Source organism: Eublepharis macularius, chromosome 5 (genome assembly GCF_028583425.1).
Source record: "Eublepharis macularius isolate TG4126 chromosome 5, MPM_Emac_v1.0, whole genome shotgun sequence".
NCBI classification, from domain to species: Eukaryota; Metazoa; Chordata; class Lepidosauria; order Squamata; family Eublepharidae; genus Eublepharis; species Eublepharis macularius.
In genome coordinates, this window is record NC_072794.1 from 25696263 (window position 1) to 25717753 (window position 21491).

At 43.7% G+C, this 21491-nt stretch overlaps 1 protein-coding gene across 1 annotated transcript in view; it reads right to left on the reverse strand.

The window, feature by feature from the left end:
* Positions 1 to 21491, reverse strand: part of XPR1 (xenotropic and polytropic retrovirus receptor 1) — a 165264-nt gene that overhangs the window by 43518 nt on the left and 100255 nt on the right. Inside the window, exons 4-7 of the mRNA XM_054979432.1 lie at positions 15976 to 16199; positions 9438 to 9587; positions 8365 to 8448; positions 7126 to 7207 (exon numbers count right to left, since the gene is read on the reverse strand). Of these exons, the coding sequence (XP_054835407.1) occupies positions 7126 to 7207; positions 8365 to 8448; positions 9438 to 9587; positions 15976 to 16199 (540 nt within the window). The remainder of the gene's footprint in view (positions 1 to 7125; positions 7208 to 8364; positions 8449 to 9437; positions 9588 to 15975; positions 16200 to 21491) is intronic.

A 21491-nucleotide genomic window follows, 5' to 3' on the forward strand; every position in this document is an offset into this window, starting at 1 on the left:
GTCTCCTGCAGAATATGAATCGATTATTCTTGTGATCACACTCTGATTTAGCTTGCCTCCTTGTGCAATAAGTTCACATTAAGTTGCTAAGCAATCCCAACTTTGCTGTCAAGCTGCAGGCAAGACTAACAGAGGCGGTTTGCCATTGCCAGCCTCTGCATAGTGAGTGACCCTGGATCTCCTTGGTGGTCTCCCATCAAAGTAGTAACCAGGGCTGACCCTGCTTAGCTTCTGCTCTGACAAGATTGGGCGAGCCCATTAGTCCCCCTCTAAAGAGCTGCAATCTCTCAGTAATTAAATCCAGCCACAAACCACCCCTGGCATTAAATTCCACATTGCTGCCTTGCCAGAGTGAGTACAGATTGCTTCCAGGAGAGGTGCAATCCATCCCAAGCAGAGCGCCCATGCTTGTGCAGAATGCTCTCCAGAGCACTGATGCTCTGAAAAGTAGATGCTACTCACACACAGAGCCAGCCATCTCAGCATCAGCTTTTGGTTGAGTGGAAACGAGGGCACCGGGGAAATGCCAAGCTGCTGCTGAAAGCAGCTACCCCCGACCTCCAAGTAAGTACAGTTCCCAGGAACATCCCCTCCCATCCCCAGAAGGAACTACAGCTTTGCTCCCCTCACCTTGCTACTAGTGGGATGCTGGGGTGGAAGGAAGGAAGGAAGGAAGGAAGCCTAGCTGTCCTTGCTTCCCCTTCAAATTCTTCAGCATCAGTAAAAAGGCGGAGGGTGTGCAGAAATCTGTCCCACCCTTATCCTTTCCTCTCCTAGACTTCTGAAGCCAGTACTAAGGCAGGGCATGCATGCACCCACTGGTGATAAGGAACAGCCTGAACTTAATCCTACCTTTTAAAATTCTATGTTGTTTATAGTTCACTTTTCTCACTGAGCCTCAAGGTAGATTACACAGTCTAAGGCAATGTGATCAATGGCTGGGACATTCGATAAACAATACAATAGAAATTTGAGCACAAGCAAAATTCTGATACAGAGTGAAAACCATGCTGGGAGAAAACAGTAAATGACATGGAGAAACTATCCAGCAGGAGTAAAATTACAGCAAAAGGCAGTACACAGTAGTGTGTGTATTTGCCCATTTGCAAGATGGTATCTGCAGAAGGTCCTGTGCAGGTCTACCAGTTCATTTTTTTGGTGGAAACAATAGCAGACGTTTAAGAATGGGATGGGAAGGAGCCAAGCATTACCCCCTTTGCTTGGGATGATTTGAAAGTGAGAAGAAAAAGTGAATAAATGGATGAACAGTGCACTAGAGCTTTGAAGAAGTCCAACTCCACAAGCTAAATGCATGCATGATTTTTTTAGAAAAAAATCTCTAGCCAGTAAACCTGTTGACAAGCTTTCTTTGTAGTATTTATTTAGCTAGGTTGCTATACAAAGGCAAGACAGCAAGCCCAAGTACACACTTGGGTGCAAGTTCTACTGAAATCCATGGAACCTACTTACAATCACACCAATATTCAAAGTATTCAAACGACTGGTGCATATCTCAGCTCCAAAATTTGAACACCAAAAATGTACAAAAGTAATTCTTTCATTTTATTTAGTTATTGGGAAAACTGGAAAGATTATCAGCTCCTGACACTTCACCAATGTACACAGATTATACACATTGGTTTTGGTGTGCATATTTGAGAATGAGAATTGTGTTAACCACAAGCCATATTTGGCTACAATTTTTCCCCACTCTGAACATTTCTGTTTCTTCCAGTTTCAAATTAGCAAATGAACACAAACATACAGATGGTTCTAAGGACACCCGGAGCTTACAAATATGCAAACTACATAATACGGAAAGATCTTTGTGAACACTGATTTTAAAAGGCCACTCACAAGCATGCAATGTGGAAACAGAAGATTACAGAAAGGGAAGTAGATGATAAAACACTAAAGTAATTGAATTGGATTCAACATGTTGTGCAGTAATTAAGAGTGTTGCACTGGGAACTTGGAGATCCATGTGTGACACACACACACACACACACACACACACACACACACACACACACGCCTTCATGGAAGCTCTCTGGGCCGGTCACACACTCAGCCTAACCTACCCCACAGGATTGTTGTAAGGATAAAATGCAAGATAGGAGAATAATGTAAGCTGCTTTGGGTCCCCACTGAGGAGGAAGGAAGCATATAAATGAAATAAATATTCTTTTGAGCAGAATACACTTAGAACTCAAGGGCAGCCATGTGAGATCATGCCGAACTGATCCAGTTTTCCAATACACAAGAGGACCCTTCCTCTTACCCAGTGACTGCCAAGGTTACTCAGAAGCAGTGGGTGTGGGACTCTGTCAAAGCTTTTAGAACATCCAAAACAATGTAATGTTACTACTAGATCCCCATTGTCCCTGTTAACTGGGTCTCAGAAGTGCTGCCACTACCCCAGGGACTTGCCTCAGACACAGCTGGCCACAGCATGCGTCAAGGAGATGGCAATCCATTGCCTCCTCCCATGCTGCTGAAAGCCAAGAGCATGCCAGGCCACAGCAGTAGGCCAGGGTCCTCAGTGGGATGACTCAAGCAGGTACTTGGGCTCTGTTCTGGGAGGACAGCAATGGACTGAAAAGGCCAAGAAAAGCTATGCCTGGCTCAAGAGAGTGGGAAAATGGGAGTGGTGGTCATGAGCTGGTCTAGACAGCAGCAGACAAGTGACCCTCATGGGACATTGCTCTAATTGATGTATTTATTGTTGTTCACAGCCTAATGGGGGGGGGGGCTCAAGATTCCAATGGACCAGATAAAGTGGTCCTTGACACCAAAAAATGACATCATAATGGGGGAAAGAGCAAGAGTGCAGAAGGACCTATAAGACTAACAAAATTTGTGGAAGGTATGAGGTTTCATAAGTCACAGCTCACTTCTTCAGATACAACTAGAATGTAAGTCCATCTGTCCTTATATTTTGGTGAGTGGATTGATTTCAGATGCTGAATGACAATAGCAGGTAAATGATAAAAGCCAGTGAATGACATCAGCAGGCGTGATTGGACAGAGTAGTCTTATAGGTGCTACTGGACTCTTGCTCTTTTCTACTGCTACAGACAGAAAAACTCAGCTACCCATCTTGATCTATCTTCATAATAATGGGAGGGGGGCAGATACATATTTTCCTACCAAGGTTATATCTCTATTTATATAAAGACAAGTGTCCTGACTGATTCATCAACACCCAGCCCAAACCCCTGGACCTAGAAAAGTGAAATTTGGAGAGAACGTTCCTTTTGTGATGTAGAGGCTCACTAAGAAGAGATTTTAAGAAATTCACCCCCTAAAGGGGTAAAAGGGGGTAAAATGTTTTTTCCCATAGGGATACAGCTTCCCTGTGTGGCTGGCAGGCTGCAGCCTGCTTCCCCCACCCCCACCCCCACTCCCAACTGCCAGCTCGGCCACTCTTCCCTGATTGGGCCAGCCTTTCAAGGTCATTTGTATATGCGGCCTGATTGGGGCCCAGCCCAACATTCTAAACAGTTGCTAAGGGAGTCATTGAATGTGTCCTGAGGTAAAATGCACCTCCCAGTCTTCCCCTAAAAGTTCACTAGGGTTACCAATCTCCCTGTGGTGTGGAGCCTGTCTGCTTGCACACACCCCCTCTCTGACTGGTCAGCTGTGGAACTCTGTGTTCTGAGGTAAAACTCAGGTCAAGGAAACTGCAGACATTTGAAGAAAGATGGTACAAAACTCCTGAAAAGGGACTTTATATAAAAATCAGTATGCAAATGAGTTTTTAAACATTCATGGGGAAATGGTGCACAACCTTTCTAGGGGCCATTTCAATGTGTCTCTCTCACATGAACCTGCCAAAGTGCCCACCACATAGAGTTGCCAGCCTCAAGGTGATAGCTGGAGATCTCCCAGAGTTACAACTGATCTCCAGGCAACCAAGACCAGTTCCCCTGGAGAAAATGGCTGCTCTGAAGTGTGAACTCTATGGCATCATACCCCACTGAGGCCCCTCCCTCAAATCCTACCCTCTCCAGGCTCCACACCGCAAATCTTCAGGAATTTCCCTACTTGGACCTGGCAATCCTACCACACCACCCCTCCCTCAGTCCAAATCCTCCTCACACCTCTCGCAGCCATCATCTCTTACCACCCCCAAAAAGCCTCCTGGCAGACATTGTGCAAGATATACTAATGCTAAAAGGAGGAAGCAACTTAGAGATGCAGCAAAGAAATATGCACATCATACTCCTGTGGTGCACTGAGCAGCAGTGGCCAAGTATCAGCAACTCCTGAGTCCAAGGGAAAGGTGACCATCCCTACAGGCCTGGGCACAGCAGTGACAACCCTAGCAGACCTAACACCCAAGATATACCCTGATATCGCCACTATCACAGAGAAGTCCATGGACTGGCTGTGCAAGCATGCCATTCTGACCCTCAAGAACAACAAGGCCGCCATCATTAATGAAACACAACTTAACTCCCTCGAAGGGGCAGAAATGGACTACAGATTTGTGGACTCAGTGGTGCAAATGGATGATGCAGTCTACTACCCCATGGAGTTCCTCCACACGCTCAACCCCCAGTCCACAAGCCTCTCCTCAAAGTGGGGGCTCCAGTGATGCTGCTCCGGAACCTCAACCCATCCAAACTCTGCAATGGCACTAGACTGCAAGTGAAAGCCCTACACAGGAACGTTGAGGCCACATTGTTCACCGGCAGTGCTCGGGGAGGGGGGGGGGGGTTCAGTATTCATACTATGCATACTACTCATACCATCAGAGGCCCCCTTAAGGCCTGCTTTGCTATGATGATCAACAAGTCCCAGGGGCAGACACTGAAGGTGGCAGGAATTGACTTGAGGGAGGACTGCTTCTCACATTGGCAGTTCTATGTGGCTTGCTCCAGAGTGAGCTCAGCCAGCAGCCTGGTGATCCTAGCACCAGAGGGGGAAACCACCAATGTGGTCTACAAAGAGGTCCTTCAGTAGAAAAAAATCCAGGTTGTACATATTTTTCACTTTATTTCTTGCACTACAATCTTTTCCTTTTAAAAATCTCTTCAATAAACGTTACATCTCGAAATTCACTTCATCAGATTTAGGCGTCAACATGCTTCGCTTTATTCAAACATTTTTGTGAAGCTCGGGTACTATGCTATTATACTGCAAAACCAACTGAAATCCTCCCCCAACCAAAAAAATGTTACATACCCATAAATATTATAACTGGATTTAAAATAGTTAAATACCGTAGCAAAGCACGGGCATCAAGCTAGTTATATATAAAGCACCTTAAACCACTACTATACACAAACTATAAACCACTGTTTTAACAATCTTCTGTGCATTACTTACAATGCAGCCCTAGGCAGTCACTCTAGTCTAAGTTAAAGGGTTGGATTCCACTTAAAATTTCCACCCACAAAAGTGTAATGTCCGGTTGCAGCCCCAAATGCCCCAAGAGATGCTGTCCCTGGGGGATGGGGGACTCCAAGGAATAGTTTGGGGAGGGTATTTGAAAGCTTGCCATAGGGAGAGGACTCACAGAACGCCACCCCCATCACCTGCAAAATTTAGGCAGGATTCAAACCAATGAGCTTAGACTGGAGTAACTATGCCAGTGGCATTCACTCAGCAGCTTGAGGACAGCTACATTTGCAATTACCATCAACCAAAAGAGCTATATGCCTACTGTATGACTGTGTGTCATGCCACCAAATACACACAATTATTAAGATTAAACACATAACTCTAATCTTTTGAACTACCAGACTCCATTTTAGTATGCATGGTAATCTCTCCTCAGGGCTGTTAAACCTTAGCAGGTCCTTGAGGTATATGGAATCAGGGGAAGGGCTTCCTTGTCTCCCTTCCCTTCTCTTTTCCCAGCATGAGGTACAGCAGCTCAGGCAAGAGAGGAAGACTCTAACCATAGAGAAAGAGAAATAAAAACACTACCACCCTACTATGGCCAGCTAGCCATTTTTCTTGCAGCCGCTTGTGTGCTGGGATAAGAGTAAAGAGACTGCAGAGAGGGGTAGAGGATGTCGGAGAGGATAGGCCCTTTGCTTCCATCCCTCACACGAGACATGCAGCTGACAGAGGCTCACAGCTTATCCATCCTCCCGTTCCTGCAATGGTGGCTGTTTCAAGGTGGGAACCACCTGCCCAACCACAAGCCCTACTGGCCAATGGCCATGGTCACTTTCCTGGAACATGGTGACAAGTGACACATTGGGAAACAGTGCTAGAAAGAGCTCCAGGAGGCATGTCAAAGAGCCACATGTGGCTCCTGAGCCCACACATAATTATTACTGAACTATGGATATGATTGTATGATTAGACAAGCTTATTTCTAGGAATTCAAAAAGATATTTATGAAGCTCTGCGAAACAAGACTTATTCCAATAAGTTATTCAGATATTATTTTCATTTCAACTTTTGGTGTAAAGTTCTAAGAGACCAGTAATCTCCAAAATGCCTATGAGATCCAGGTTTTTGGCACGGTTTGCTGTCATCACCCCAACTCAAAGAAAGTAAGTTCTACAGGGACCTAGAAATCAACAGTCAAAAGATACTCCACTGCAACCGAACCAGGCCTTAGTTCTGTTATCGCTCCTGAAAGCATCCAGGAGGTGCTAAAATGTCTTCCAACCAAAATAGGAATATCAACTACCTATAGATTTTTCAATAGTTTTGTAAAGTTAGAAGAATGCCATGAACCCTAGTAGGAATATGTCAGACTCCTTCAAGAACCCAAGTCAGCAACAAAGTTCTTCCCATTTCTCAAAATACCATGTACTTAAAAACAGCTCTAATTTAGCATGATTGGAGGCGGGGGGGGGAGAGAGAATCCAAGCTTTCAAACTTTCAACTGAGATCTTAATTCACAGATAATGAACACTCTAGAGTTTTAAGATATTCAAGAACTGGCAGAGCGTTATGCAACTTCATACTGTTGTTGAGGTAGCCTGAACTATTTAAAACTGTCATCATTTTCTGGTTCTATGATAGCATTTTTATCACCTCCAAGCACTAAACTCCATTCGTTTCGCTGAGAAGTCAGTTGCCATGTAAACAGATCACCCAAGCAAACTCCTATCAGATTGTTCTTGTAACCCCCAACCCTAGTTAAGGGACACTAACCTGAAATTATGAGGGTAACGGTCAACACAATGAATATCCCACAGAACAGCCCAACTCTGAAGGTGGTCCAGGCTGGGGCAGGCTGCCGAGAAACAGAAAACGGTTTTGAAATCAAGTTATCTGTTTTAAAGTTGACATATACTAGTCAAGTTGCTGTTTGGACAAAAATTTTATCCCAGCTTGCTTTATAAATAACTCCTTCTCTCAAGCAGAAGCTTGATGGGACATTCAAAATCGTGACGTAAACTCGACACAGATTCTTTAAACTTCAGCTGATTTTTTAAAATAGCAGACCGGTTTTCAACTAAGCAAGTGCTAAAGAGCCAGCAACACACATTTATTTGCTCGCTTTTGACACAGCCTGTCTCCTAACGTAGTAGAGCCCAATACTGTCACATGTCTGTGCAAGCCAAAGTAGAGGCAAGCCACTGTTTGATGCCCTTCCCTACAGTATGACCTACAACAGAGTTTGCTCCTTCTGCAGCACACATGTTCATTTGGATTATCTGTAAGGGCCAAACTACATGCTACGCAGGGGGATTTGTGATCAGACTTCCCAGCATATTTATCATCACTTAAAACCAACCACAGGGGACACCAAATTAGATTAGAGCAGCCGTGCTAGGGAAGCAGGGATTGAACCCTTTCCCCCACGCAGTTTCCCCCAGTCTAAATCAATACCTGCCAAGCTGTTGTTTGCTCCACTGGGGGGAGAAATACAGTTACCTCCTGTTACAGGAAGATGCTGAAAGAACTAATTATGTTGATAATATTGGGGGAAACGAGTGGGATTAAAGAGTCTTTTGCCCGTGCCTTGGACTGAGCAGTTGAAGTGCGTCACAATAGAACTGCTCTGTTGCTGTCCATTCTTAAGGGCTCATTACAGAGTTCATTGCTCTTTATTTTCATGCAAGCCCACAGGCAATGGTTCATAATAAAGGAGACTGTGCATCGAAGGGATGGGTGTAAACAGTGCATTGAAAAACACTCCAGGATTCCAACTCAACACTCACTTTTTATTCTGCCAATACACATTAATATTTACACCTCCAAGTTCTTTAAACTAAAAACCAGATTTTGAAATGCAAACTGTGTCAGGACATCAGACTTTTGCCATGCCAAAGTACAGACATGAGTTTTGCACTTTCATTATAACTGATGCCTAAAACAGTCAGGCCATTCTATTTATCTGTGACGAGGGTGAAAAGCTGGACCTCTTCAAACTCCCATTCCCATCACCTGAGCTGCTCCCAGAGGTGGGACACGTAACCGCTTCATGGCTTTCTGTCGATCTCCATCTTCCAATTCATTTGTCACCACCGTCTAAAGATACATACACACAAAAATGGTAAAGAAAAATCATAACTGAAATGCAGACCTATCCAATCAAAAGGATTTTAGCAAGATGAGAACACATCTACCAGAAGGAAGCTTAGAGCCAAACTAGGCGATTCTTCATCCCCAAGTCTGCTACGGAGATGTGGAGCCATTTTAGAGCTCGTCTTTTAACTTTTCAAAATGCTGCAGAGGCCTGACCCTACTGGGGACTGTGATGCAGGGAGGTAAGTGCACCCCCTCACTGTTTTCAAGAGCCAAACCACTACAATGGAAATGGCTTGGGGGAATATGAGACAGGAAACCTTCACCTCCCTGCACTGAGGTCCTCTGCAGGACCAAGTCCCTACTGCATTTTTAAAAATAAAAAAATGAACTTCACATCCCCATAGTGGACTTAAAGACGTGGTATTGTCTACATTGGCCTTTAGTAGATAATACCATGAGCCCCGTGGTACAGAGTGGTAAGCTGCAGTACTGCAGCCCAAGCGCTGCTCACGACCTGAGTTCGATACTGGCGGAAGCCGGGTTCAGATAGCCAGCTCAAGGTTGACTCAGCCTTCCATCCTTCTGAGGTTGGTAAAATGAGTACCTAGTTTCCTGGGGGTAAAGTATAGATGACTGGGGAAGGCAATGGCAAACCACTTCGTAACAAAAAGTCTGCCAAGAAAACATTGTGATGCAACGTCCCCTCATGGGTCAGTAATGACTCGGTGCTTGCACAAGGGACTACCTTTTCCTTTTAGATAATACCAACTCAAGAAAGTACAATATAGTCAACAATGCTGTCATACTTAAATACATACAAAATCAGATTGCGGAAGACTGGTGCCAGGTGACCAGCAGCATATTAAAGTACACCACACTGAAAGTACCTTGCATAGAAATTGGTTATTAGCGTTGCTTTACAAAACAATGAGCCAGTGTTTGCCTGTCAGGCTAAGTAAGGCCAACACATGAAGGTCAACGTATCCTACCTCCGTTTCAGAGATGAGCTGATTGATTTTCTTGCAGGTGTAGAATGGTGCCACTTCAACGTGCGCCACTCTCCAATCCGCACCTCGGGGTGTCTCCAGGATCTTGTCATGTTTCTTCAGGATCTTACGGAATCCGGTGAAATTCAGATTCTAAAGACAAAGGGGAAAAAACCCCACTCCCTGTATTATTTCCTTTTAAGATTTTATCATTTTTATTTTGTTGGACCTGATATGGTAGAAATGGAAAAATTAATCAACATTCTGGATTGAAGGTTGGATGGGAGAATAAAGTTTCACAATCTGTTCCATACACCTTTTAAACAGGAAAAAATATACTGACTACACTAAAGTTCAGCAAAATGCCCCATATACACCTTATTGTGCCTTATTATAGCATGTAAGCAATCTAGTCCATACGACCAAAGTACTCTTTTCTGTATCAGAAATGTCATCAAGCCCAACCTAATATTCCCGGGAGATGCAGCCAGCTAGACAGAGACTGCAAAGGAGTGACCAACCCAGATTAAGATGATGTACTTTGCTTTCCGTAATAATAAAACCAGATTCTCAGAAAGGAGTAGTCATTCTTCTCTCTAATATATTTATTAGCAGACAATTAGTCTGGGGAAAAACCTCCTCTCAGGATCATTATCTTAAATGAACCAACAGCTCCTTGAAGATGGGGGCAGAAAGGTAGATCTGTAGAGGTCCAGTTAATATTGCAATACAACCCAGCTGGAGATGGAGCTCAGGAGGCAAAACCACAGAAAGTGCTCTTTCTAACCCAATGCAGACCACAACACAAAATGCAAGAAGAAGTAGCTGAAGAAAGAGAAGTGACAGCACAGAGACATAAAAAACACAATGCAAGTGGCCTGGTTCGTAGGGTACCTCAGATATATTAAACAAAACCAGCAGCACACTGTCAGGGATGTGATAATCTAAAGCATAATCAAAATCTCTTCTGGGATGCGATAAGCAAGGCCATCTTCTAAAATACGTTTTATATGGGGGAAATGGCAAACTGCAGTCAGTTTGTGGCTGGTATGGGTGCGAAAAAAAGTCATGTGTGAACAGAGAGATCTGGCTGCTTGAGAAAATCATTTGCCAGCTTATCAGTCTTTATACATTCATTTTGGTTCATTCTGAATGACTCCTCCTCGGATATGACTGAGAAAGTAGCTGTATTTCTACAACGTGCTATTAAGTTGCACTCTGATAAGATATAAAAAGCTATTCTGAAGGTATACTTATTTATTTGTAACCCTAATGCAGCCAGTATATTATGCTTCACTCTATGTATTCTTATGCCAATAAAGGACTGATGAACTGGTTTATGATGACCCATTTGGGAGTTACTATCAAAAGTATGTTTGCTGCACTATGGCACCTGATCTAATCTGGGTTTTTGTTATACTATTGTATGTGCTTCCACATTCAGTGATGTAGAGGATTGTTCAGGAGCCAGGAGCCCCCATTGCCAGAGCCAGGAATCACAGGACGTCCACTTGGGAACCTGTGGTGCCAGCAACAGGAAAGCCCAGCAGAGCAGTAGAAACATGGAGAAAGGCTGCAACACCCTTTAAGGCCCCAACTCAACCACAACCAACAGCTGCCAAGTCAGCCAGGACAACAACAGTGACAAGAAAGATTGTTGCATCAGCAGTAGTGCAGTTTGGGTCTTTTAAGGCTCCACGTCAATCATTGCCAACAGCTGCTGACAGTTTAGCTTGGCCAGGGAAATGAGAGGGTGGGGGGGGAAGAGGCTGCTGCAAGTGCAGCCCAAGATTTCTCTGAGGCCTCACTGTTAGTTCTTAGGAGACTTAAAGGGAATTGAATGAGTACGCGCAGCCTGCTGCACTAGCCCCATAAGGGGCTCAGAAGCAGGCCAGCGAGGAGGTGGCTGGATTCTCTCTCCAGGTTGAGCAGGAGAGACCCAGTGGAGAGGAGGAGGAACCAGGTGCTGCAACACCCCCCTCCAGTTCTGTGGATCTGCAAGACCAAGCAGAACAGTGGCGGGTGTGATGGATAAGAACTGCTAAGAGCAGGGGCACAGATGCCGCCCCTAAACCCCACAAAGATATACACCTTTAATTTAATTGGTCTTTTTTCATGTGCATCTTAGCATGCCTGTTAGTTTACAGTGTTTGTCAGCCTCACTAGCCACTAATTTTGGTTGCTTCTTCCTTTGTTTCTCTGACCTTCCCTTCGCTTTTTCTGCTCTCACCCATCTTGTAAGGGTATTGGTACAAAGTAAACACACAAAAGGTTTTAGTAAAGAAGCTAGCTACAGCATTATTAAGCCCAATTTAATTTAGAAAGAATTTCATTCAAAAAAGCGTGCTGCCCTTGGATCGGGAACGATTCTAGCTACCCCACAGAATTCTGAGAGTGAGCTCAAATTATATAAGAACAGAGCCTAGAACTGAGCAGTTTGCGTTCAGAAGGAGTCCCAACTGAATTACTGAGAAGACAAAGTTTGTGACTATTATGGGAAAACATTCCTGTTATATTTTAGGACCTCTACTTTTGTCATATTTATTCTAAGCCAGCTCTGAAAAACAGGAAGCACAATGTACTCAGTCACCACTGGACACGATCCTCCACTCTTCCCTACATCCAGACTCTGCTAAACGTTTCTTAGGACAAGAGCTGGCAGGGAAGAGGAGTCAGGATGATAGGATGACTCATTTGTGTTATGTGCAAAGGAGACTTTACAGGGAACAGCATTCTGGATCTCTTTAAATCTCCTGAATAAACTTCTTTCCAGGACTTAAGTACATCTAAAGGTAACTATACCATTGTTCATTTCTCTATCTTCTGTGAATGTATCAGTCCTATCTTATGCTTATTTATATCCTCCTTTTCTTCCTGATGGGGACCCAAAGCAGCATCTCACATCATTCTTTTCTCTTCCACTTAGTCTCACAACAACAGCCTGAAAGCCAGTTTGGTGTAGTGGTTAAGAATGTGGGACTTTAATCTGGAGAGCCGTGTTTGATTCCTCGCTCCTCCACTTGAAGCCAGCTGGGTGACCTTGGGTCAATCACAGCTTCTAGAAGCTCTCTCAGCCCCACCCACCTCACAGGGTGTTTTGCTGTGGGGATAATAACGGCATACTTTGTAAACAGCTCTGAGTGGGCATTAAGTTGTCCTGAAGGGCGGTATATAAACCGAATGTTATTATTAATGTTATTAACCTGGTGAGTTAAGCTGAGAGATGTTGACAGGTCCAAGGTCACCTGGCGAGCTTCCAGAGCAAAGAAGAGATTTGAACCTGGTTGCCCCATGTCTCAGTCCACCACTCTAACCACTACACCACTAAAGCTCTCAAAATTCCTTTCTTCAGAAAGAATGAAAAAAACAGATATCATAAGTAAGCAAAATACACAGTGACGTATCTTCGTAACCTGAAAAAGCCATTAGAAGCCACATTAAACCTGAACTAGTTATTTTCTATTCAAGCCCCTTTTAAAAATAGTTTTTCCAAGTCAGCGGAATTTGGAATACCTGGGACCAAGCTTAACAGAAAAGACAGAAGTCACAGTTAAATGCTATGGGCACCTTTTCTTGTTCATTAGCTCATTTTCCTGTAAGGCACAAAACTGATTTGCTACCTTGGTAAAGGGCCAAAGCCTTCACTGTAATGTATTTTTATATAGTTTTATATAGGGAGAGATACATCAGATGATAGACACAAATGTTTTCTTCGCTCAATGGTTTCATTCAGGGTATACGTCCCAAGTATTGGCAATAATGCTCAAAGTGATCCCATTTAAGACAGCCACACAAACGCAGGCCAAAATTTGAAACAAAACAAAGAATGGCAGTATACTGTGCCTGTGGGAGAGGTTACTACAGCTCTGCTGAAATGATTTTCAATTTAATTATGCCTGGAGTGATTTAATATTGGAGCCGAGTAGCATGGAAGGGAAGGAAAAGGACACGGAGATGGGAAGAGGAAGCCAGGGCTTTAATGATCTATAATACTGCCAATGAGAAACTTTAATTACTTTCTCTTGAAGAAACCCAGCCTTTCCCTCCCTTGAGATACTTCTGCCTTGTTTCATAAAGCTGAAATGAAAAATGAAACGAAGTCATAATTTTGGTCACAGATTTTTCTGCACTGAATAATTCTGCTTGCTGTGGGAGTAATTATAGCTTTTTACAAGCCTCGGGATGCTGAAGCTATTGCAAAAGGCTAATATTACTACATCACATGTAGATGAATTCTTACAAGAAAGCCTTCTCAACTCAATAGCATAATTTCAGATCTGGAGGCATAAAAAGTCAAAAAATTCAGAACATACTGAATACAAATCATAAAAAATTATAGATCAAGATTTTATTTTGATTTTCTTAAACCTTTAATTTAATGATCATTGCCTTTATCAGCCTTTGCATCCAACTACTATCTAGACATTTTTTTCAAATTATAGTACTATCTAAATTGGTTAGCCTCCTGGTATCTTCTGAAAGGTCCTAGCATCTAAGGAGTTGTTATACTCAAGCATCAGCAAGACATCCATTCCAGAAAAAAAGCTCTATTTTGACCAGTTACATATATTCTCTCTGTCATGCCTTCTTCTCAATGTGTGCGTGTAAAGTACAGCCAAGTCGCAGCTGACTTATGATGACCTCACAGAGTTTTCAAGGCAAGAGACACAGAGGTAGTTTACCTTTGCTTGCCTCTGTTCAGTGACCCTGGACTTACTCAGTGGTCTCCCATCCAAGAACTAACCAGGCCAAGCCTGCTTAGCTTCTGAGATCTGACAAGCCTGAGGAAGCTTGGGGAATCCAGGTCAGGGCAGCTTCCACTTAAGACTGCCATAATGAATGTTGTCCTTGCTTAACCTTCCCAAGCGACAATGCAAGGGAAATATTTTTTGCTTCTTCACCAAGCCCCTCTGTATGTGTTAGAGAATTTAAGGAAGGTCAGCTGGCTCCCAATGTTCCATTATGTTTCAGAAAGATTGAGACCTAGTCTATGCTGGCAGTAGAACAAAGTCATAGACCCTGGGCATGGTCGAGTGTAACATTTATGAATGCATATAGGGAAAACATATTTTTAAGCAATCCCATGTGTAACAAAAGACTAAACTATCTGCAATTAGAAAAACAGCACAGGATAGACAGCAGTTCTTCTAACCTGTTCCCCACCATGCTAGTTTAATACTTGCATTGAGTATATTTACTTGGGGAAGCATTCAAACTGTTTCCTCAATGGTATAATCTACTCAACCGAGACAGATTCAGTCAGGATTGGAAGTAGAACAGAAAGCTGAGGGAACCTGTGCGCAAGGGGAAAATGCAAGAATCCATGTTTCATTCATAACATGGAGCAGCGGTTCTTCTAACTCAGTCGGGAAGAAGCTCCACGGAAGATGCAACAAAGCAGGTAAAATGGATTAAGTAAGTCTGTTTATTCTCTCTGTAGAAAGCAGTGTGGATGGAGGAAGGAGTCCAAGCCTGTCCGTGCCCTGCCCAAACTGGGGCCGGCTTGCGTGTCCCACACACTTCAATTTATGTTATTCCTGGTCATTCTCATTCATTCCTAGGAGCGGAGTCACACTGACTGAGTTAGAAAAGATTTTGAAAACAGTTTCTCTGAAGAGCTATTTATTCATGTGTGTGTGTGTGTGTGTGTGTGTGTGTGTGTGTGTGTGTGTGTGTGTCTATTTTTCTATGTAATTTTGATGAAATTACATTTATTCTGGTTTCAAACTATATAGCACTAAGCACCTAGTCACTTTAAGAGTAAATGTAAAAATTGTATACTTAGAGGTTGATTCATTGTGTACTCCTGATCTTGTTTTGTGAGGATTTGCTTGCATTTTTCAGGAGAGCCTTTGTTGTGTTGCTACTGGTGGGATGCAGAAGTAGTCTAGTGAGTTGCAGGGGTTCATAACAATTACTAAGAATTCACTCTCCTTCAATCTTCATCTCCACCTGCAAGAGTTATGTGTCATAGCCTGCTGATCCTACCTGCCAAGAATTATCTACCTGTGACCTTTCAACATGTGTTGGTAGTAACCTTGGACACTCCAGTGTTTCTCCTAATCCACCACTGCCCACCAGCATGGCTTTAATGCATTGCTTCCTGCCAACCCTACCCTCTCAGGGATGATTCATCATGCTTCTGTAATTTTTTATGCCCTTATCGTAAATGATAAATATAATAATGGAATGCCTGTAAACATATGAAACGTCCTTCTTGGAAAAAGTATGTGTTTTGTTTCTATTGTGGTGGGATCCATGTTCTTTGACGGAATGGTTGATGGGATGTAAGATACTAAAGGTTTGAGAACCACTGGTTTGGGGCATTGTCTGAATTGAGCCAGTATGATCTCACTCAACCACTTCTTACGTACAGGGTGCTGACAAGATGGAGCCCTATTCAAATCCAGTAGAGAAATCTCAAGGCAATAATGAAGTCACCCACTGCCAACACGTGAGATTCTCTTGGATCAACTACTAAACATATGCTTCAGTGGAAAAAAGCAGGCAGACAAGAGACATTAAGGAGCATGGCTGGTACCTGATAGTTCTGCAGCAGGATGAGGCTGAGGTAGAACTCACTGAAGGCCAGTTTCAGGTCTCTGATGTTCCTATGCTGAACACGCTCCTCATGGGACAGGTGGAAGACCGGCTTTTTACGCTGCCGCAGTGCGGTAAGACCGCTGTTTTCTTTCTGTGCATCCAAAGTTGACTGTAACTCATTCTGTAGTGTAGCAAACCTACGCTGAGCTTCTGCAAGCTTTTCTGTATAAAACAAAAGATTTTTTACAGCGCTACAAATGAGCAGGCAACAAATTTTGTTTGAGGAATTTTCACAATGTTGTGATGAATATGAGTATACTGCACGCTCCTTTCATAACCATGTTGACATTAAAAGGTCAGTTGTGTCCAGTACTAACTAGGACTATGCCAAACTGTCACCAAGAAAATTTGGGGGCTGAAAGGGGAGGGTGGAAGAAGTTTCATGAACCGCCCCCCTTTCTCAAGTATAATTTGCCACTGCTGTTTCTCACAGTCTGAAGCTCTGACACTTTTTAAATGGTTTTTTCTTGAGTGATCCCAATCAATCAAGAAACACATATGTAATATAATGCTGTCATGCTGTCAAGCAGTGAATCAAATTTGACTATGAAATAACATCACAAAGCTCAATCAATGAATCCTGCCCTCTCTCTGAATGGAAGCACATTTTTATGCTATTTCAGAGAACCCCAGGACAACTGCTACATCAGGAAATGGGAATGCGTTTTTGTGGGAGGTCCAATGTTTTTGCAAAATACGCTTCCCCTTTAGGCTCAGACCTTCTGCAAACTGTGGTTGTTGGGGGTTTTCCGGGCTGTCTTGCCGTGGTCTTGGCATTGTAGTTCCTGACGTTTCGCCAGCAGCTGTGGCTGGCATCTTCAGAGGTGTAGCACCAAAAGACAGAGATCTCTCAGTGTCACAGTGTGGAAAAGATGTAGGTCATTTGTATCTACTCAGGAGGGGTGGGGTTGAGCTGAGTCATTCTGTAAGAGTTTCCCAGGGTGTGGAATGCTAATGGCGGGAGGCTTCACTGTATCCTGAGGCGGTTCTTTTGCATATGGATTGGTGCTTGATGTGCTAATCTTCTCTGCAGGGCTATTGTCGGGTGTGGAGTGTTTTGTTGGCCTGGTGTTTTTCAGAACTGGAGCCCATGCTCTGTTCATTCTTAAGGTTTCTTCTTTCCTGTTGAAGTTTTGCTTATGCTTGTGAATTTCAATGGCTTCCCTGTGCAGTCTGACAAAGTAGTTGGAAGTGTTGTCCAGTATTTTGGTGTCCTGGAATAAGATACTGTGCCCTGTTTGAGTTAGGCTATGTTCAGCCACTGCTGATTTTTCAGGCTGTCCAAGTCTGCAGTGTCTTTCATGTTCTTTTATTCTTGTCTGGATGCTACGCTTTGTGGTCCCGATGTAAACTTGTCCACAGCTGCAGGGTATACGGTATACTCCTGCAGAGGTGAGGGGATCTCTGCTGTCTTTTGCTGATCGTAGCATCTGTTGTATTTTTCGGGTGGGTCTGAATACTGCTTGAAGGTTATGCTTTTTCATAAGCTTTCCCATCTGATCAGTAATTCCTTTGATATATGGCAAAAACACTTTTCCTGTGGGAGACTGTTTTTCTTTGGTTGTTTGATTCATCCTGGGTTTGATTGCTCTTCGGATTTCATTTCTGGAGTAGCCATTTGCCTGAAGTGCGTGGTTTAGATGATTAATTTCCTCATTGAGAAAGCGCGGCTCACATATCCGTCTTGCACGATCCACTAATGTTTTCATTATGCCTCTTTTCTGTCGGGGGTGGTGATTGGAGTTTTTGTGTAAGTACCGATCAGTGTGAGTTGGTTTCCTGTAGACCTTGTGACCTAACTGAAAGTTTGCTTTGCGGATGACCAAGGTATCCAGGAATGAGAGTTTTCCCTCACTTTCTTTCTCCATTGTGAATTGTATGTTCAGGTGGATGTTGTTGAGATGATTCAAAAACTCCCTCAATTCTTCCTCCCCATGGCTCCAAATGATGAATGTATCATCCACAAACCGGAACCATACACTGGGTTTGTGGGGTGCTGATTCTAGAGCTGTTTTTTCAAAATGTTCCATGTAGAAGTTTGCTATAACTGGGCTGAGTGGGCTCCCCATGGCCACCCCATCCATCTGTTCATAGAATTCGTTGTCCCATTGGAAGTAACTGGTTGTCAGACAATGATGGAATAAGGCTGTTACATCCTCTGGGAAAATCTGATTAATCAGTGCAATAGTGTCTTTTACTGGAACCTTGGTAAACAGGGATACAACATCAAAACTGACAAGTATGTCTTGTGGATTGAGTTTCAGAGAACTGATTTTGTTGATGAAATCTGCTGAATCTTTGATGTAAGACGAGGTTTTCCCGATGTGGTCCTGCAGGAGATCTGCCAGATGTCTAGCTAATTCATATGTCGGTGAACCAATGGCACTCACAATGGGTCGGAGTGGGACTGAATCTTTATGTATTTTGGGGAGTCCATATAGTCTAGGTGGCTGTGCTTCTGTCTTGCATAGTTTGCTGTGCGTGTCGGGATGTAGTGAGGAATTCTTGATCAGCGCATTTGTTAGCCTGGTGATTTTGCAAGTGGGATCTCGTTTTAGTTTTTTGTAGGTGGAGGGGTCCAGGAGTTCCTTAATCTTCTTTTTGTATTCCTCCGTTTTCATGATCACTGTAGCATTGCCTTTATCAGCTGGTAGAATGATGATGTCTGGATCTGCATTGAGGGTCTTGATGGCATTTCTCTCCTTGCGTGTTACATTGCTGGTGGGAAGCTTTGCCTTTCGTAGAATCCTGGCTGTCTCTCCTCTTATTTCCTCAGCTTCCTCTTCAGGTAGATGACGGATGGCAGCTTCTACATTTGCAATGATGTCTTCCACAGGAATTCTGGTGGGGGTGACTGCAAAGTTTCCTCCCTTTGCCAAGATGGAGGTTTCTTCTGGTGAGAGTTGACGGTCTGTCAGATTGATGACAATGCGTGCATTGTCGAGCATTGGGCTTGTCTGTCTTTTTTCCTGTAGTTTGTTAAACTTCTGCTTCTGTCTGGATGTGTGGTTGGTAAACACTTGTTCCATCTTCCTGTAGGTGAGATTATCGACCTTGTCCCAATCCTGACTTCTCATTTTATGGCTGGTGTTGATATGCAAGCAAAATAGCTCCTTGTCTGTGGCAGCAAGTTCTCTGCGGGTAGTGTGGATTCTCTCACGTAAGAGGGCCTGTTCTAGACGGTCATAAATGCGGTTCGCCTGTGTGGACACTGCAGACTTGGACAGCCTGAAAAATCAGCAGTGGCTGAACATAGCCTAACTCAAACAGGGCACAGTATCTTATTCCAGGACACCAAAATACTGGACAACACTTCCAACTACTTTGTCAGACTGCACAGGGAAGCCATTGAAATTCACAAGCATAAGCAAAACTTCAACAGGAAAGAAGAAACCTTAAGAATGAACAGAGCATGGGCTCCAGTTCTGAAAAACACCAGGCCAACAAAACACTCCACACCCGACAATAGCCCTGCAGAGAAGATTAGCACATCAAGCACCAATCCATATGCAAAAAGAACCGCCTCAGGATACAGTGAAGCCTCCCGCCATTAGCATTCCACACCCTGGGAAACTCTTACAGAATGACTCAGCTCAACCCCACCCCTCCTGAGTAGATACAAATGACCTACATCTTTTCCACACTGTGACACTGAGAGATCTCTGTCTTTTGGTGCTACACCTCTGAAGATGCCAGCCACAGCTGCTGGCGAAACGTCAGGAACTACAATGCCAAGACCACGGCAAGACAGCCCGGAAAACCCCCAACAACCATCGTTCTCCGGCCGTGAAAGCCTTCGACAATACATCGAACACCTCTACGGGGAGGAAACATTCCAACAGACCCGAAGATTGGAAATACTTCGGAACAAGAAAGCACATCTACTCTGTTCTTTGACCTTTCTTCTACGCTGCAGGGACACAAGAACCATTCCATCCTTTCTCACAACTAAAAGAATCTTCAAAACCACACAGGCGAACCGCATTTATGACCGTCTAGAACAGGCCCTCTTACGTGAGAGAATCCACACTACCCGCAGAGAACTTGCTGCCACAGACAAGGAGCTATTTTGCTTGCATATCAACACCAGCCATAAAATGAGAAGTCAGGATTGGGACAAGGTCGATAATCTCACCTACAGGAAGATGGAACAAGTGTTTACCAACCACACATCCAGACAGAAGCAGAAGTTTAACAAACTACAGGAAAAAAGACAGACAAGCCCAATGCTCGACAATGCACGCATTGTCATCAATCTGACAGACCGTCAACTCTCACCAGAAGAAACCTCCATCTTGGCAAAGGGAGGAAACTTTGCAGTCACCCCCACCAGAATTCCTGTGGAAGACATCATTGCAAATGTAGAAGCTGCCATCCGTCATCTACCTGAAGAGGAAGCTGAGGAAATAAGAGGAGAGACAGCCAGGATTCTACGAAAGGCAAAGCTTCCCACCAGCAATGTAACACGCAAGGAGAGAAATGCCATCAAGACCCTCAATGCAGATCCAGACATCATCATTCTACCAGCTGATAAAGGCAATGCTACAGTGATCATGAAAACGGAGGAATACAAAAAGAAGATTAAGGAACTCCTGGACCCCTCCACCTACAAAAAAACTAAAACGAGATCCCACTTGCAAAATCACCAGGCTAACAAATGCGCTGATCAAGAATTCCTCACTACATCCCGACACGCACAGCAAACTATGCAAGACAGAAGCACAGCCACCTAGACTATATGGACTCCCCAAAATACATAAAGATTCAGTCCCACTCCGACCCATTGTGAGTGCCATTGGTTCACCGACATATGAATTAGCTAGACATCTGGCAGATCTCCTGCAGGACCACATCGGGAAAACCTCGTCTTACATCAAAGATTCAGCAGATTTCATCAACAAAATCAGTTCTCTGAAACTCAATCCACAAGACATACTTGTCAGTTTTGATGTTGTATCCCTGTTTACCAAGGTTCCAGTAAAAGACACTATTGCACTGATTAATCAGATTTTCCCAGAGGATGTAACAGCCTTATTCCATCATTGTCTGACAACCAGTTACTTCCAATGGGACAACGAATTCTATGAACAGATGGATGGGGTGGCCATGGGGAGCCCACTCAGCCCAGTTATAGCAAACTTCTACATGGAACATTTTGAAAAAACAGCTCTAGAATCAGCACCCCACAAACCCAGTGTATGGTTCCGGTTTGTGGATGATACATTCATCATTTGGAGCCATGGGGAGGAAGAATTGAGGGAGTTTTTGAATCATCTCAACAACATCCACCTGAACATACAATTCACAATGGAGAAAGAAAGTGAGGGAAAACTCTCATTCCTGGATACCTTGGTCATCCGCAAAGCAAACTTTCAGTTAGGTCACAAGGTCTACAGGAAACCAACTCACACTGATCGGTACTTACACAAAAACTCCAATCACCACCCCCGACAG